Source organism: Myotis nattereri (assembly GCF_964212035.1).
Source record: "Myotis nattereri genome assembly, chromosome: X".
Taxonomy (NCBI): domain Eukaryota; kingdom Metazoa; phylum Chordata; class Mammalia; order Chiroptera; family Vespertilionidae; genus Myotis; species Myotis nattereri.
In genome coordinates this window covers 147,182,994-147,201,838 of record NC_138078.1, presented here as the reverse complement: position 1 = coordinate 147,201,838, position 18,845 = coordinate 147,182,994, and the positions used below count along the sequence as shown (strand labels likewise).

The window sequence follows — 18,845 nt, the reverse complement described above, 5'->3', positions numbered from 1 at the left end:
GTGTCAGGCCTGGGCAGGGGACCCCCAGCTCCCTGCGGTTGCAGGCTCCGCCCCTGCCCAGGCCTAACGCCTCTGGCCTAGGCGTCCGGCCCGGGCAGCGGGGACCCGCAGCTGCAGTGGCCCCGCGATCGTGGACTTTGCTTTAGGCCCAGGCAAGGGAACCCTAGCTCCCGGGACTGCCAGCTTCGACCGTGCCCAGCTCCCATCGCTGGCTCCACCCCTACTTCCTGCTATCACTGGCCAGGGCGGCAAAGGCACCTGATTCTCCGATCATGGCTGCCCCCCAGCTCTTAGCTCCCCCCTGGGTTTCCGATCAGTCAGTGGCAGGGGGCTTCTTCCTGCTTTCCCTTTCGCCTCCCTGCATTGTGCCTACATATGCAAATTAGCCGCCATCTTGTTGGCAGTTAACTGCCAATCTTAGTTGGCAGTTAATTTGCATATAGCCCTGATTAGCCAATGAAAACGGTATCGCCGTACGCCAATTACCATTTTTCTCTTTTATTAGTGTAGATCATATTTTCCAGGTTGAAATCAAAGCAAATAAAAGTATAGCATATTATAACTCATTTAAACAACATTTAACACAAATTTAAATAGAAATGTAAAGTGATCCTGTCACAGATATCAAGTTTCTTCTGAATGAAACTTATTTTTTAGAGAAATATTTTTCTTTTATTGAGAGAACATTGGTTAATAACATTATGTAATTTTCAGATACAACATTGTAATTTGATATCTGTATACACTATAGCATACTTACCATCAAAAGTATAGTTTCTATTCATCAGCATATATTTGACCCTCTTTGCCCACTTTAGTTTTTTATTTATTTATTTTTGTTTGTTTAAAGTATTACATATGTCTCCTTTTTCTCTCATTGACCTCTTCCTGGCCACTCCCTCCCCATGCACATGCCCTCATCCCCCTAATGTCTGTGTCCATTGGTTATGCTTATATGCATACATACAAGTCCTTTGGTTGATCTCTTACCCCACCTCACCTCCCTTGCCTTCCCTCTGAGGTTTGACTGTTGGATGCTTCTCTATCTCTGGATCTATTTTTGTTCATCAGTTTATGTTGTTCATTATATTTCACAAATGAATGAGATCATGTGATATTTATCTTTCTTGGATTAGTTTATTTCGCTTAGCATAATGCTTCCCATGTCCATCCATGCCGTTGTGAATGGTAAGAATTCCTTCTTTTTTAAAGCATCATAGTATTCCATTGCATAGATGTACCACAGGTTTTTAATCCACTCATCTGCTGATGGGCACTTAGGCTGTTTCCAACTCTTAGCTATTGTAAATTGTGCTGCTATGAACATAGGGGTGCATATATCCTTTCTGATTTCTTGGGTATATCCCTAGAAGTGGGATAACTGGGTCAAATGGGAGTTCTCGTTTTAATTTTTTGAGGAAACTCGATACTGTTTTCCACATTGGTTGCACCAGTCTGCATTCCCACCAACAGTGCAAGAGGGTTCATTTTTCTTCACATCCCCATAAGCACTTGTAGTTTGTTGATGATAGCCATTCTGACAGTTGTGAGATAGTACCTCATTGTCATTTTGATTTGCATCTCTCAGATGATTACTGACTTTAAGCATATTTTCATATGTCTCTTGGCCTTTTGTATGTGTCTATTTAGGTATTTTGCCCATTTTTTGATTGGATTGTTTACCTTCCTTTTGTTAAGTTGTATGGATTCCCAGTAAGTTTGGAGATTAAATCCTTATCGGAGAGAACGTTGTCAAATATGTTCTCCCATGCAGTGGGCTTTCTTGTTATTTTGTTTATGGTTTCTTTTGCTGTGCAGAAGCTTTTGATTTTGATGTATTTTCTCCATTTGTTTATTTTCTCCTTAGTTTCCATTGCCTTAGGATCTGTATTGGTAAAGATATTGCCATGACATATGTCTAATGTTTTGCTGCCTATGGATTCTTCTAAGATATTTATGGTTTCCCACCTTATGTTTAAGATCTTTATCCATTTTGAGTTTATTTTTGTGTATGGTGTAAGTTGGTGGTCTAGTTTTATATTTTTGCATGTATCTGTCCAATTTTCCCAACACCATTTATTGAAGAGACCGTCTTGACTCTATTGTATGTATGTTCTTGCCTCCTTTGTCAAATATTAATTGAGCATAATGGCTGGGGTCAATTTCTGGGTTCTCTGTTCTGTTCCATTGGTTTATATGTCTGTTCTTGTGCCAGTATGAGACAGTTTTGAGAACTGTGACTTTGTAATATAGATTGATATCTGGTATTGAAATCCCTCCTACCTTGTTCTTCTTTCTCAGGATTGCTGCAGCTATTTGGGGTCTTTTTTTATTCTAGATGAATTTTTGGAGAGTTTGTTCTAGGTCTTTGAAGTATGCCATTGGCATTTTAATGGGGATTGCATTGAATCTGTAGATTGCTTTAGGTAGTTTGGACATTTTAATGATGTTGATTCTACCAGTCTATGAACACGGTATATTCTTCCATTTGTTTATGTCTTCCTCTATCTCTTTTTTCAACGTCCTATAGTTTTCTGAGTACAGGTCTTTTACCTCCTTAGTTAAGCTTACTCCTAGGTATCTTAATTTTTTTGGTGCAATAGTAAATGGGATTTTTTTTTTTTTAGTTTCTCTTTCTGTGAGTTCATTATTAGTCTATAAAAAAGGCATAGATTTTTGGGTATCAATTTTGTATCCTGCTACATTGCTGAATTAATTTATTAAGTCTAGTAGGTTTTTATGGAGTCTTTGGGGTTTTCTATGTACAATATCATGTAATCTGCGAATAATGATAGTCTTTTCCAACTTGGATGCCTTTTATTTCTTTTTCTTGTCTGATTACTATGGCTAGAACTTCCAGAACTGTGCTGAACAGGAATGGTGCAACTGGGCATCACTGACTTGTTCTCTTCTTTGGGGAAATAGTTTTATTTTTTGCCCATTGAGTATGATGTTGGCTGTAGGTTTGTCATATATGGCCTTTATCATGTTGAGATATGCTCCCTCTCTTCCCACCTTGCTGAGAATTTTTATCAAAATGGGTGTTGGATTATGTTGAAAGCTTTTTCTGTGTCTATTGATGTGATAATGTGATTTTTGTCCTTCAATTTGTATATGTGATGTATCATGTTTATTGATTTGCGAATATTGTACCAGCCTGGCATCCCTGGAATAAATCCCATTTGATCATGGTGTATGACCTTTTTAATACATTGCTGGATGCCATTTGCTAATATTTTGTTGAGGATTTTAGCATCTATGTTCATCAGGGATATTGGCCTTTAACTCTCTTTCTTTGTAGTGTCTTTATCTGGTTTTGGAATTAGGATAATTCTGGCCTCATAAAAAGAGTTTGGAAATGTTTCTTCCTCTTGGAGTTTTCTGAAATAATTTGAGGAATATAGGTGTTAGTTCTTTGAATGTTTGGTAAAACTCTCCTGTTAAGCTGTCTGGACCTGGGCTTTTGTTTGGTGGGAGTTTTTTTGATTCCTGCTTTTATTTCATCAGTTGTTATTGGCCTATTCAGGGTTTCTGATTCCTCCTGATTCAGTTTTGGGAGATTATATTTTTTCTAGGAATTTGTCTATTTCATCCACATTGTCCAGCTTGTTGGCATGTAGTTGTTCATAGTATTTTCTTACAGTGCTTTGTATTTCTGTGGTGTCAGTGGTTACTCCTCCACTTTTGTTTCTGTTTTTATTTATTTGGGTCCTCTCTCTTTGTTTCTTGATGAGTCTGGCTAATGGTTCATCAATTTTGTTTATTCTTTCCAAGAACTAGCTCTTGTTTTCATTGATTTTTTGTATTGTATTTGTAGTCTTTATGTTATTTATTTCTGCTCTAATCTTTATTATTTCCTTCCTTCTACTTACTCTGGGCTTTTTTTGTTGTTCTCTTTCTAATTCTTTAAGTTGTAGGGTTAAATAGTTTATTGCTGATTTTTCTTGTCTTTTAGGTATGCCTATACTGCTATGAACTTCCCTCTCAGGACTGCTTTTGCTGTGTCCCAGAGATTTTGCATTGTTGTGTGTTCATTTTCATTTGTTTCCATGAAGTTTCTGATTTTTTTTCTTGATCTCATTGGTAACCCATTCATTGTTTAGTAATATGCTATTTAGCCTCCATGTATTTGAATGATTTGGGGTGTTTTTACTGCAGTTGATTTCTAATTTCATTCCACTGTGATTTGAGAAGGTGCTTGATATGATTTCAATATTTTTAAACTTGTAGAAACTTGTTTTGTGTCCTAACATGTGGTCTATCTTTGTGAATGATCCATGTGCACTTGAGAAGAATGTATATTTTGCTGTGTTGGGATGAAATGTTCTATAAATGTCAATTAAGTCTGACCCAGTGTGTCCTTTAGAGTCTCTGTTTCATTGTTAAGTTTTTGTCCAGAAGATCTATCCAGAGAAGTCAGAGGGGTGTTGAAGTCTCCTACTATGACTGTATTATTGTTGATCTCTCTGTTAAAGTCCTCTAGAAGTTTTTTTTATATATTTAGGTGCTCCTATGTTGGGTGCATGTATGTTTACCAGGGTTATATCCTCTTGTTGGATTGACTCCTTTAGTATTATGTAGTGAACTTTGTTGTCTCTTGTGATGGTGTTTCTTTTGAAGTCTATTTTGTTGGATATGAGTATTGCTACTCCAGCTTTTTCTTTTCTTTTCCATTTGCATGGAAAATTTTTTCCCATCCCTTCACTCTCATCTTGTGTGTGTCTTTTGTTTTGAGGTGGGTCTCTTGTAGATAGCATATAGTTGGGTCATGTTTTTGAATCCATTCAGCTACCCTACGCCTTTTTATTTTAGTATTTATTCCATTTACATTTAGGGTTATTATTGATAGGTACTTATTTATTGTCATTTTAATTCTGTATGGCTAGGTTTCTCTCTCTGTTTCTTCTTATTATTACAGCAATTCCTTTAGCATTTCTTGTAATGCTGGCTTGGTGGTGATGTACTCCTTTAGCCTCTTTTTATCTGGGAAGCTTTTTATTTGACTGTCTGTTTTGAATGATAGCCTTGTTGGATATAGTAATCTTGGTCTCAGATCCTTGTTTTCCATTACCTTGAGTACTTTATGCCACGCCCTTCTGGCCTGTGGAGTTTCTGATGAGAAATCAGGTGTCAGCCTTATGGGAACGCCTTTGTAGGAAACAGTTTTATTTTCTACTGCTGCATTTAAGATTCATTCTTTATCTTTAATTTTTGGCATTTTAATTATGATGTGTCTGGGCATGGGCCTGTTTGGATTCTTTTTTCTTGGGGTTCTCTGTGCCTCCTGAACTTGTGTGACTTTTTCCTTTACCAAGTTAGGGAAGTTTTCTGCCATTATTTCTTCAAACACCTTCTCTGTGCCTTTCTCCCTTTCTGCTTCTTCTGGCACACCTACTATTCTAATATTGTTACACTAGTGGCCTGGTGCATGAAATTCGTGCATGAGGGGGTTCACTCAGCCCAGCATGCACCCTCTCCAATCGGGGACCCCTTGGAAAATGTCCAACTGCTGATGGTCAGACATCCTTCTCACAATCTGGGACTGCTGGCTCCTAACCGCTCACCTTCCTGCCTGCCTCATTGCCCCCAACTGCCTCTGCCTGCCTGCCCGATTGCCCCTAACCCAGGGGTGAGCAAACTTTTTGACTCGAGGGCCACAATGGATTCTTAAACTGGACCGGAGGGCTGGAAAAAAAGCATGGATGGAGTGTTTGTGTGAACTAATATAAATTCAAAGTAAACATCATTACATAAAAGGGTACGGTCTCTTTTTTTTTTTTAGTTTTATTCATTTCAAACGGGCCGGATCCGGCCCGTGGGCCGTAGTTTGCCCACGGCTGCCCTAACCCCTCTGCCTGCCTGCCTGATCACCCCTAACTGCCCTCCCCTGCTGGCCTGATCTCACTCCCAACTGCCTCTGCCTGCCTGATCACCCCAACTGCTCTCCCCTGCTGGCCTGATCTCACCCCCAATGGTACTTCCCTACTAGCCTGACCTCTCCCCCTACTGCTCTCGCCTGCAGGCCTGATCTTGCTCCAAACGGCCCTCTCCCTGCTGGCCTGATCTCGCCCCCAACTGCCCTCCCCGCCGGCCTGATCTTGCCCCTAACTGCCCACACCTCTGGCCTGATCTCGCCCCTAATTGCCCACCCCTCTGGCCTGATCTTGCCCTCAACTTTCCTCCCCTGTCAGTCTGATCTTGCCCCCAACTGCCCTCCTCTGCCTGCCTGATTGCCCCTAACTTCCCTTTGCTGCCAGCCTCATCTTGCCCCGAACTGCCCTCCCCTGCTGACCCAATCTCGTCCCCAATGGCCCTCTCTACTGTCCTGAACTTTCCCCAACATCCCTCCCCTGCCGGCCTGATATCGCCCCCAACTGCCCTCCCCTGTCAGCCTGATCACCCCTAACTGCCTCTGCCTCAGCCCCCACCACCATGGCTTTGTTCGGAAGGAAGTCGGGCATCTGGAACATGGCCAGTTGACCCGGTCTAATTAGCATATTACCCTTTTATTAATATAGATAAATTGTATAGGATTGGATTGCTTAAATGGGGGGTAAATGCCTTTTTCAGCAGGAGGAGATGCTCTTGGAAGACAAAAATACATAATCCCTTATATCTGGACTGATAGCCAGCCATATGCACTATACTGCCAAACCAGTAATTAAAAAATTGAATCGCTTTCTTACACCTTACACCAAACAACTATTGCCCTTAAAACCCCCCCTCAGCCCCCACCTTAGGTTCTGCCTTCGCAGTACACCCAGAGTAGGTTCTAATTGGTCAGTTTCTATGCCAGTCAGCATCAAAAGCTTTGCCTCCTATGCAGTCATTGGCTCCTCGCAGTTTACCCAGATTTGGTTCTGCTTGGTCAGTTTTTATGCCACTCAGCGTCTCCTGGCCTATCTCCAGGCCTGATCAGAGAGGCAGGGCTGATAAGCAGCCCTCGAGGAGGCCCGGAGAGAAAGAGAGGCATGGCTGTTGGCCAGGGCTGGAGAGAGAGAGGCAAGGACTGATCAACAGCTGCCACAGAGGCTATGGATCAGACCCTGGTTCTCTCTCCAGGCCTGATCCGCAGCCCCCTCGGCAGTCAGTGCTGGTCTCCAAACCCGCAGCAGCGGCAGTTAGTGCTGGGTTGCTGGCAACTCAGCACTGACTGCAGGACTGACTTCCAGTTGGTCAAGACTTTGGTCGTTTGGAATATTATGGGTCCTGAATTTTTATATATTAGGATTTCACATTGTCCCACAACTCTCTTAACCAGTTAACTGCCACATGTCCAAAATAGAAACCATCCCCACATGTCACTATATTTTGAACTTAATTAAAAAATCAATTTGCAATGAATATTATAAAAATAAATATATTACAATTCATGTGTTCTTGAATATTTTCAGTTGAAAATTCTCATGAAAAATGATTTTAAAGTTGGTCAGGGCTGCAACTTAGAGAAAACATTTTTTAAAAAAATTCTTCCAAAGAACATTTTTAATGATTTTTACGTAGTACATACACAGTTGAAAAAAGTACACTTAGTTATTATTAAAATCACCTCAGTTTATGATAAAGTTGGAAACACAGTACAACACATAATGGAACATTATATTGTTTACAAAAGTATTTGGTTTCTTTTCACTGGTTTCTACTAATACTAGTAGAAGAGCATACCAGACACTTTTTCCATGTAGATTTTTCTCCCATTCGGCAGATATTCCCCCAAAAAATGCCATTCATATAATCTGGATGGCAAGTCAGCGGCATAATGTTTCCTTTCCTCACATCGTGCTAATATACGTTTTTGAACTAATTGCCTGATTACCTGTAACTGGAAATCACCGAGTGTAATATTGCTATTTTTTGTGTGGCTATAGATGTGCATGGTGTGTGGGGAAGGTCTGCCACTCACATCTATTAGACACTTATGGTGTACAAAGGATTAAGCTGTCCTCCTGTTTTTAAATTGCTTTTTTCTTTTTAGTTTTCTAGTTGAGTGATATTTTCAACTCTGTTTTCAAATTCAATGATTTCATCCTCAGCTTCCCCTAATCTGCTGTGTATTCCTTCCAATGTGTTCTTTATTTGTGTTGTCATTCTTTATCTCAGACTGTTCTTTTTCACAGTTACTATATCCCTTTTCATGCTGTTGAGCATCTTTACCATTGTTACTCTGAACTCTGTGTCAGATAAATTTCTTATCTCTGCTTCATTTATCTCTTTTGGAGAATTCTCTAGTTCTTTCATTTGGGGGTTGTTTCTTTGCCTCTTCATTTTGGCTTTCTGTTTGGGTTTGTGACTACGTATTATGTAGATGCTCAATACCTCTCAATTTCTAGTGCAGGACAGTGTTAAAGGCTGTTTCTGACTAATTAGATCAGGCAAAGACTCAAAGCCTCAAGAGACTGCCTCTGCCTACAGACTGATTTGATTCCAACTTGAATTACCCCCCAGGCAATTGTCCTCAGGTGTGGCAAGAGTTTCTTGTGCCTGGAGGCCAATTGTTATTTTAGTCTCTTAAGTAGCCTCAGGGCAAGGTGTTTTCCAATAGGGTGTGCCAACTGTCTTCCCTCAGGCAAGGCAAATGTCTATATGGGAAAGATGTCCTCTGCTGTGTGAGGGAATTACTCAGCCCAGGATACTTTGGGTGTCTGCCTTCTGAGCTCTATCCCCTGAGTCTCCCAGTGCTGGCTTCTACTCTCATAGCTCCAGTCCACTTCACTCTCCCTTTGCTGGAGCACAAGGTGGGTGGCTCCACAGGGAATTTTGTGCATTGGCCCTTTAAGAGGGTGCCTAAGATTTCAGCTGTTACTCTCTGGCAGACAGCAGCCTGCTGCTTTTCACAGTCAGATGTTATGTGGGTACCCTCCTGTTTTGATGCTCTCTGCTGGGGGCCCAGCTTGGCGATTAGATCCCAGAGTTCTCAGTGGCAACCTCTCACAGCTCAGATATCTCTCCAGGACTTCAGTTGCTCTCTGTGGGCACCTGGCCAGCCCTTTCCTACCTCCACCCCTCCTACCAGTCTCTAGACCAGCGGTTCTCAACCTGTGGGTTGTGACCATCAGAAAACACATATAGCATATCAGATATTAACATTAAGATTCATAACAGTAGCAAAATTACAGTTATGAAGTAGCAATGAAAATAATTTTATGGTTGGGGGTCACCACAACATGAGGAACTGTATTAAAGGGTTGTGGCATTAGGAAGGTTGAGAACCACTGCTCTATACAGTTTCCACTTTTGGTCTTTGGATGTCAGGGTTCTTTCCTGCGAGTTTTCCGTTGATTATTCAGAAAGTTTTTCTGTATTTTAGTTGTAATACCAGTTTGTTCCTGGGTGCATGTCCATGCAGCATCCACTTACTCTGCCACCCTTTTTAATCTCCCCTTACATAAGTTGTTGATTTTCTTATGCAGCCTGTTTAAGAACTGTATGACTCCTGGTCTAAATTCTTCTTTTGACATATTGCATGCCTCTGTTTCATTTAGTTCAGTGGTTCTCAACCTTCCTAATGCTGCGACCCTTTAATACAGTTCCTCATGTTGTGGTGACCCCCAATTTCATTGTTACAAATTGAACATAATTAAAGCATACTGATTAATCACAAAACAATATGTAATTATATATGTGTTTTCCGATAGCCTTAGGTGACCCCTGTGAAAGGGTCGCTCGACCCCCAAAGGGATCTTGACCCACAGGTTGAGAACCGCTGATTTAGTTCCTTTTCTGGCAATTCCTCCTTTTCTTTCCTTTGGGGGTTGTTGCTTTGTCTTCCTATTTTAGCTCTCCCCAAAGGGTCCAGGCACTGAGTCATGCAGGGCCTATGGCTGAAGCAGTGGGCTTGGATGGAGGGTCTGTGCTTAAGTATTTTGGTGCTGAAACTGTCCCAGATTTAGCCAGTAGGGTCCCCTTCAATCTGACTACTGTGACATACTCTCATACCTTTTTTTTTTAGCAGTTTCTTTCCAGCATAACAGGATGTTCCAGATTCATCTTGTTTCTATTTTATCTCAGCTCTTGAATGGTACTAGAGATCAAGATCTCAGTGCTAGGTGTGTTACGGGGTGTCTAATTTTCTGACTTTTCAATATACAGAACTAGGAAATATCTGCATGTATACACACATCCATGCATATATGTACCTAAACATACATATACATATATCTATACCAGTGATGGCGAACCTATGACACATGTCATAGGTGACACGCGAACTCTTTTTTTGGTTGATTTTTCTTTGTTAAATGGCATTTAAATATATAAAATAAATATCAAAAATATAAGTCTTTGTTTTACTATGGTTGCAAATATCAAAAAATTTCTATATGTGACACGGCACCAGAGTTAAGTTAGGGTTTTTCAAAATGCTGACACGCCGAGCTCAAAAGGTTAGCCATCACTGATCTATACACACATATTCTATACTAGAGGCCCGATGCACAAAATTCATGCAAGGGGCTCGGCCCCCGCCCACTGCAGCAGGCACCTCTGCCTCGGCCCCTGCCACTGAAGCTTTGTCCAGAAGGTCATCCAGAAGGACGTTCAGTCTAATAAGCATATTACTCTTCTATTATTATAGATATTCAGATGTATATATAGATATGCATATTTAAAAATCATGTTCACACAGCCCTCATTCTAATAAACAGGATTCCTTCTTTTATTCCCCAATCCATGCTTTTATGTTTCTTCTTCTACAATAAGAATCCTGGTTCCCAAGAACATCAACACATTTACTCAATACTGTAATATTTCTAAAGGATTTTCAAAATTACTGCATATATACCATCATAATAAACAAACCTACTAAAAAGAGTTCCATATTTATTGGCAGTATTCCCTGCCACTCCACAAATCCACCCTGATTGACAGTGTACATATTGAGGGTATATAGTCTAATGTTGTGTTTACTTAAGCTAGTTTTTTCTTTTCTTATATTATCTTCTTTTTTTCTTTAGTATGGTAATGGTATTTATTTGGACTATAATTAGGTTAAATGTATTTCATTTTAAAGGTATAACTTATAAATTTAATTTTACTGACATTATTTGCAGACTCGGGATCTCTCCTAATGTTTAATACAATTAGTCATGATTAGAATATGGGGTGGAACTCCTCAGAGTTCCATATTTAATATCCCTTCAATGAAATGGAATAAATGTATCATAGGTAGTGTTGTGTTAGAGCTCAACCCTGAAAACCTAGTTGACCTAGTATACCCAGGAAGCAAAGCCAGTTATATTGCCTCCCCCCACCTCTGAACATCTTCTGGGGTGAAAGTGGAATGTGATATTAGCAAAACATCTTTTGGAGAATTTGCCAGCCAGTATGCCTAACATGGAGATAAGAACTACTTTCTATATTTCTTAGAATCATTTAAATGAGGCATATGGCCTGCTGGCTGTGAGTTTGACATGCTTGATTTAGGACTGCTATTTAGCTAATAATTACCAGTTGTACTGTTCTACTAGCTTTCACTGTGATTAGTCCACACCAGTACTATACTGGTTGTGAGATATTTTGATTATTCCTCGAACACTCAAACAAAGTGTTTAGGGTGGGGATGTGGGTCAGGACTTTCCTATAAGAGCCACCTATTGGGTAATTTATTGTTCTCTCAATTTTTTTGCTGCCTTTTCTCCCCTATTTTTTGTAGGCTTCTCAGAGTCCACCTGCCCAACCCAAGAAGGAAGCCAATAAGGAGGTTGTTAAAGACATTTCCAAGAAGATAAACAAGAACACACCTGCTCTTGAGTTGGCCAGAAACAATGCAATAAATATAAAAACGTAAGAGGTGACACAGATGGCATTGTTTTAGATGGTAAAGGAGAGTGTGTGACATCCTTTTGACTTCCTTTTGTCCTCATTGAAAACATGTTTAATAAGCCATGTTGGTGATTACTACATTAACTTTGGTTGCTGAGGTGGACTCAGCTGTGGTTGCTAAAATGTTACAGGCCTCTTTTCTCCCTCTCCTTTTCCATGGTGTATTTGCATATTGAAAAAGCTGTTGTCATTGGGGAATTTGCCAAAAGATCTTGTGCTCACCTTTTCTATCTTTTAGTAATTCAGTCCCTGTTTGAACTCTCTGTGCTTGAGAGTTTGGGGCAACTTAAATTTTCAGAGGATTCTTAGCAGCTGTTTGATAGCTTGCTAGTCCATTTATTCATTAGAAGCTTTAGGGGATGTTTGTCCCTTGTTATTGGAGAGAGATTACTGTCTCCCTAGGCCAAAAACATGTGTTTTCCAGCTGTTACAGGGAACTGTTCATAGGTTCTGCAAATATGGTAAGTATAAGTATTCCCATCTAGGATTAGAGAAAGGATTTACCCTGAGGAAAAATTTTATTAGAAGAGGAGTTAGAGAGTGGAGTGAGATGTTTCTATATCTTCTCCTCATTCCAGTGGGAATTACTTCATCAGGGAAGAATAGAATAGGTTAGATAGATATCTATAATGGGGCTAAGCATGGGTTCCAAATGGTAAGGGGGAAAAGTTGGGGAAATTAAGAAAATTAACATGCCAGGTCCACAGGACACTTTGTCAATTACCCAACTCAAAGCAATCAAACCAGAAGATTAGCAGTTAGCCCTACTTGGTTTATTTTTTTTAAATGTATTTTTATTGATTTCAGAGAGGAAGGGAGAGAGATAGATAAAAACATCAATGATGACAGAGAATCATTGATTGGCTGCCTCCTGCACACCCCCTACTGGGGATCCAGCCCAAAACTCAGGTTTGTGACCTGACTAGGAATTGATCCATGACCTCCTGGTTCATAGATCTACGCTCAGCCCCAAAAGAAACCCTGTGCCTTTAGCTATCATATCTCAATTCTGCCATCCTTCTGAGCTCTAAGCAACTACTAATCTATTTTCCATCTCTATAGATTTGCCTATTCTAGACATTTCATATAAATGGAATTATATAATTTGTGGTCTTATGTGTCCAGCTTCTTTCATGTAGCATAATGTTTTCAAGGTTCAGCCATGTTGTAGCAGGTATGAGTACTTCATTCCTTTTTTATTGCCAAATATTCCATCCTATGGATGCATATACCATATTTTGTTTATCCTTTCATCAGTTGGTGGATATTTGGGTTGTTTACACCTTTTGGTTATTCTGAATAGTGCTCGTATGAACATTCACATACCAGTTTTTGTTTGAACACTTATTTTCAACCAGTGTTCTGGTGCATGGATTCGTGCTTGGGCGGGGGGGGGGGGGTGGAAGTCCCTCAACCTGGCCTGCTCCCTCTTGCAGTCTGGGACCCCTCAGGGGATGTCTTACTGCTGGTTTAGCCTGATCCTCGCAGGCCAGGCCAGGCCAGGCAGTCAGACATCCCCTGAGGGATGTAGCAGTGCACCAAGCAGCAGGCGGCCAGGGAGGAACCTGCCTGAGCCGGCACCACACTGCTCATGCTCATCCCAGCCCACTGTGCCTGCCACTACTGCTTGGTAGCACTGCCACAGTGTTAGGAGAGGCTCCTGTCATGGTAGCTGTGCTCATCAGCCATGACTCTGGCTTCTGGCGGAGTGGCGCTCCTCCTGTGGGAGTGCACTGACCACCAGGGGGCAGCTCCTGTGTTGAGCGTCTGCCCCCTAGTGGTCAGTGTGCATCATAGCAACTGGTCAACCTGTTGTTCCAGTTGTTCATTTGTAACAGTCACTTAGGCTTTTATATATATACTAGAGGCCCAGTGCACAAAAATTTGTGCACTTGGGGGGGTCCCTCAGCCCGGCCTGTGCCCTCTCACAGTCTGGGACCCTTCAGGGGATGTCCACCTGCTGGGATCCCCAGGGGATCAGGCCTAAGCTGGCAGTCAGACATTCCTCTGGCAGCCCCGAAGTCCTCGGGGGATGTCCATTTGCCAGCGGGGAGCAGGTCTAAGCTGCAGTCGGACATCCTTAGTGCTGCTGAGGAGGCGGGAGAGGCTCCTGCCACCACCGCTGTGCTGGCAGCCATCAGCCTGGCTTGTGGCTGAGCAGAGCTCCCCCTGCATTATGCGTCTGCTCCCTGGTGGTCAGTATGTGTCAGTGACCAGTCATTCCCAGTTAGGGTCAATTTGCATGTTACCCTTTTATTATATAGGATAGAGGCCTGGTGCACGGGTGGGGGCCAGCTGGTTTGCCCTGAAGGGCGTCCTGGATCAGGGTGGGGGTCCCGCTGGGGTGCCTGGCCAGCCTGGGTGAGGGGCTGAGGGCCATTTACAGACTGGCCACGCCCCCCAGCGACCTAAGCTCCCAGCCTCTCCTTTTTTTCTTTTTTTTTTCAGCACCTCCTTGAGTGGAGGCCAGGGTGGGCTGGACGCAAGTATCTGGGATTTATTTATCTTCTATAATTGAAACTTTGTAGCCTTGAGCAGAGCCCAGGGCTGGTCAGGGCAGGCGGGAAACTTGGCTTCCTCCATCGCCTGGGACAACCCAAGCCTCTTGCTTGCTCCAGCTCCGTGGCCGCCACCACCTTAGTTGGGTTAATTTGCATACTCACTCCTGATTGGTGGGCGTGGCTTATAGGAATAGTGGAGTGGCGGAGTGATGGTTAATTTGCATATTTCTCTTTTATTAGTGTAGATAGACTAAAGGCCCAGTGCACGAATTTGTGCACCAGTGGGGTCCCTCAGCCTGGCCTCAAGGATCAGGCTGAAACTGTATCTCCAACATCCCCCAAGGGATTGATGATTGCGAGAGGGTGCAGGCCAGGCTGAGGGACCCCACTGGTGGATGATCAGGGCCGGGGAGGGATGGGACACAGGAGGTTGGCCAGTCGGGGAGGGACCACAGGAGGGCTCCAGGTTGTGTCTGGCCCATCTCGCCCAGTCCTGATCAGCTGGACCCCAGCAGCAAGCTAACCTATTGGTCAGAGTGTCAGTCCCCTGGTTGTCAGTGCATTTCATAGCGAGTGGTTGAGCAGCCTTAGCATATCATGCTTTGATTGAACAGACGACTGAATGACCAGACACTTAGCGTATTAGGCTTTTATTATATAGGATCCTTTTGTGTATATTCCTAGGAATATAATTGCTAGGTCAAATGGCAATTCTATGTTGGACTCTTTGAGGAACTGTGAAACTGTATTCTACAGTGGTTGCACTATTTTACAATCCTACAAGCAATATATGAGGGTTTCTAATCCTCCATATCCCTGTCAACCCTTGTTATCTTCTTTCTTTAAAAAAAATTATGACCATCCTAGTGGGTGTGAAGTAGTATCTCCTTCTTTAGATTGCATTTCTCTGATATTCAACATCTTTCATATGCTTAGTGGTCACTTGCATATCTTCTTTGGAAGAATATCTAGTCAGATCCTTTGTCCCCTTTTTATAATTTAGTCATTGAGCTTTTCATTATTGAATTTGTAATAGTTCTTTGCATACTCTAGATATAAGTCCCTGATCAGATAAATGATTTGGAAATATTTTTATCCATTCTGTGGGGTGTATTTTCACTTTCCTGTTGGTGTCCTTTGATGCACAAACATTTTTAATTTTGTGGAATTCAATTTATATTTTTCTTTTGTTGCTTATGTTTTGGTGTCATATTTAATAAGAAACCAGTGCCAAATCCAAGGTTATAGAGATTTACGTCTTAAAATTTTTATTTTTAAAGAATATTATTGAATTTTTTTGTTTCACGTGTACAGTTCTATAATACATCATTTATATATTGTACTGTATGTTCACCACCCCAAGTCAATTCTCCTTCCATCACTATTTATCCCCCTTTACCCTCTTCTACCTCCCCCACCCCCCTTTTCCTCTGGTAATCACCATACTATGTCCATGACCTTTTTTTTTCTTTGCTTATTTTTATGATGTTCTTTTAAGAGTTTTAAAGTTTTAGCTCTTAACTTAGGCTTTTTTAAGTTAATTTTTGTTGGTGGTGTATGTTAGGGGTCTAAATTAATTGTTTTGCATGTAGAGATCCAGTTCTAGCACCTTTTTCTTAAATAGACTAATCTTTCTCCACTTAATTGTCTTGACAACCATGTCAAAATTGATTGTTAAGGTAAGTGTTTATTTCTGAACTCTTAATTTTACTCCATTGATCTACATATCTGTAGTTATATCAGTACCACAACTATCTTGGTTATTGTTGCTCTGTAAGGCATTTTGAAATTACCTCCAACTTTGTTCCTTTTTTTCAAGATTGTTTTGGCTATTCTGGGTTCCTTGAAATTCCATATAAATTTTAGAATCAGCTTGTCAATTTCTACTAATACAGCTGGCACTTCTTTTTTAAAAATAATTCATTGTTTTTTGGTATTATATTCATAGAGTTAGTTGTATAGCCATCACATCACCACTATCTAATTTTAGAACTTTTCCAATATTCTGTACCCCCCCCCCAAAAAAAGAAACTCGTACCCATTAGCAGTCCCTTCCCTTTTCAGTCTTCCTTTCTACCCTTCCCTTCCCAGACCCACCCCTTTTCAGCCCCAGTCAACCACCAATCTACTTTCTGTTATGAATATCCTCTATGGATATGTCTATTGGTGTTTCAGATAAATGGAATCATATGATACATAGTTTCTTGGAGGTACTTATTCTTGTGCAGACTGATGATTGTATTTGTTTTTAATCCTCTCTCTTATTCTGATTTCTAGTCATCCAATGATTTAGTTACACCAGGTTACTCACTCTGATTGGACATGAAATCCTATACAAAACAAAGCTTTGCATCTGACACATGCGAACAATACTTATTTTGGTCTTTTCATGTCCACTGAGAAAATACCTTGTGAATAGTGTAGGGTAAAGGGACTATGGTTAGATACCACCAACGTTAAGTGCCCAGCTTTTACTTATAACCCTTCTTGAGCCTCTTATACACTTCTCTCTTAAAATCCTCTCTCATAAGCTTTCAAAATATTAATTTCAACCTGAATTTTACCAGATGCCTAGTTCTAATATATAAAGACAAATAATTGCAGCTAGTGAGGGAGACTGATATGTAAGCAGATAACTCATACAATGTGGTAAGTATTATAATGAAAGCCTTTACATATAAATAAAGGTAATAAATCATATATTCTAAAAGTATAGCATGGATTTCAGGAGAAATTTTTCAGAAAAGTGAGGGGATGTAGGTCATAGAAACTATAAACTGCTATTTAGTTAATTCACTATGGTACGCATTGATTTTTACACTCTAATCTGTCTCCTGGAGTTGAAAGTCTTTTCACTTTCATACCTTTAGTACATTTGGCAACAAAATGAGATGGTAGGTGAAGATTCTAGGAACTACATTCTTCTTACCCAGATATTGTTTTCTTTACAGATATAAATTGGAACTGTCATCATCAGGAGTTAGCACCATGGTACTAAAGTTTGTGGAGAAACCACCCTCTCTGAATATATCTACCATCTCTAAAGCACCCACTACTGAGGAGGCATCTCTTTTAAAAAAGCCATTAGTTTTAAAAGAGAAACCTACTACTAGGAACACAACTCGTATCAAGAGGTCATTATCTTTAAAGGACGACATAAATGGGAATAACACATCTGAATTTCTGGAGCCACTATCCTTGCTGGGGGAGACTGAGAGTGATTTTGAGTTTGTTTCAGAGCCAGTGACTTTTGGGAATAAGCATGAAACTGGAGAGGCAACTTTTGCTAAGAGGACATTATCCTCCACGAAGTTGTATATAAGTCAAGAGAATCAATTCTGCTGTGTGAAGGAATTGACCTCGCTGGACAATAACATTGAAAAGGATTCTTTTGTGGAGCCAATGAACTTTAGGAAGAAACCTAAAACTGAGGAGTCTACCACCACTGAGAGACTGTTGACTTTAAATAAGTATACCACTCAGGAGAAGGTGTCTTATAAGAGGAAGCCACTAATATTGCAGAAGGCCACCCCCAGAGAGAAGTTGCTCAGTGAGGAACCATTTCCTTTTGAGAATAAGTCTACCGCTAAGCAGTTCGGCTCTGTGAAGAAAATGACCTCACTGGACAATAACATTGAAAAGGATTCTTTTGTGGAGCCAATGGACTTTAGAAAGAAACCTAAAACTGAGGAGTCTACCACCACTGAGAGACTGTTGACTTTAAATAAGTATACCACTCAGGAGAAGGTGTCTTATAAGAGGAAGCCACTAATATTGCAGAAGGCCACCCCCAGAGAGAAGTTGCTCAATGAGGAACCATTTCCTTTTGAGAATAAGTCTACCACTAAGCAGTTCGGCTCTGTGAAGAAAATGACCTCACTGGACAATAACATTGAAAAGGATTCTTTTGTGGAGCCAATGGACTTTAGGAAGAAACCTAAAACTGAGGAGTCTACCACCACTGAGAGACTGTTGACTTTAAATAAGTATACCACTCAGGAGAAGATGTCTTATAAGAGGAAGCCACTAATATTGCAGAAGGCCACCCCCAGAGAGAAGTTGCTCAGTGAGGAACCATTTCCTTTTGAGAATAAGTCTACCGCTAAGCAGTTCGGCTCTGTGAAGAAAATGACCTCACTGGACAATAACATTGAAAAGGATTCTTTTGTGGAGCCAATGGACTTTAGGAAGAAACCTAAAACTGAGGAGTCTACCACCACTGAGAGACTGTTGACTTTAAATAAGTATACCACTCAGGAGAAGGTGTCTTATAAGAGGAAGCCACTAATATTGCAGAAGGCCACCCCCAGAGAGAAGTTGCTCAATGAGGAACCATTTCCTTTTGAGAATAAGTCTACCACTAAGCAGTTCGGCTCTGTGAAGAAAATGACCTCACTGGACAATAACATTGAAGAGGATTCTTTTGTGGAGCCAATGGACTTTAGGAAGAAACCTAAAACTGAGGAGTCTACCACCACTGAGAGACTGTTGACTTTAAATAAGTATACCACTCAGGAGAAGGTG

At 41.0% G+C, this 18,845-nt stretch overlaps 1 protein-coding gene across 1 annotated transcript in view; it reads left to right on the top strand.

The window, feature by feature from the left end:
- Positions 1–18,845, top strand: part of CCNB3 (cyclin B3) — a gene marked incomplete at its 5' end in the record, with an annotated part of 65,052 nt that overhangs the window by 12,175 nt on the left and 34,032 nt on the right. Inside the window, 2 exons of the mRNA XM_081081873.1 lie at positions 11,651–11,781; positions 17,273–17,705. Of these exons, the coding sequence (XP_080937999.1) occupies positions 11,651–11,781; positions 17,273–17,705 (564 nt within the window). The remainder of the gene's footprint in view (positions 1–11,650; positions 11,782–17,272; positions 17,706–18,845) is intronic.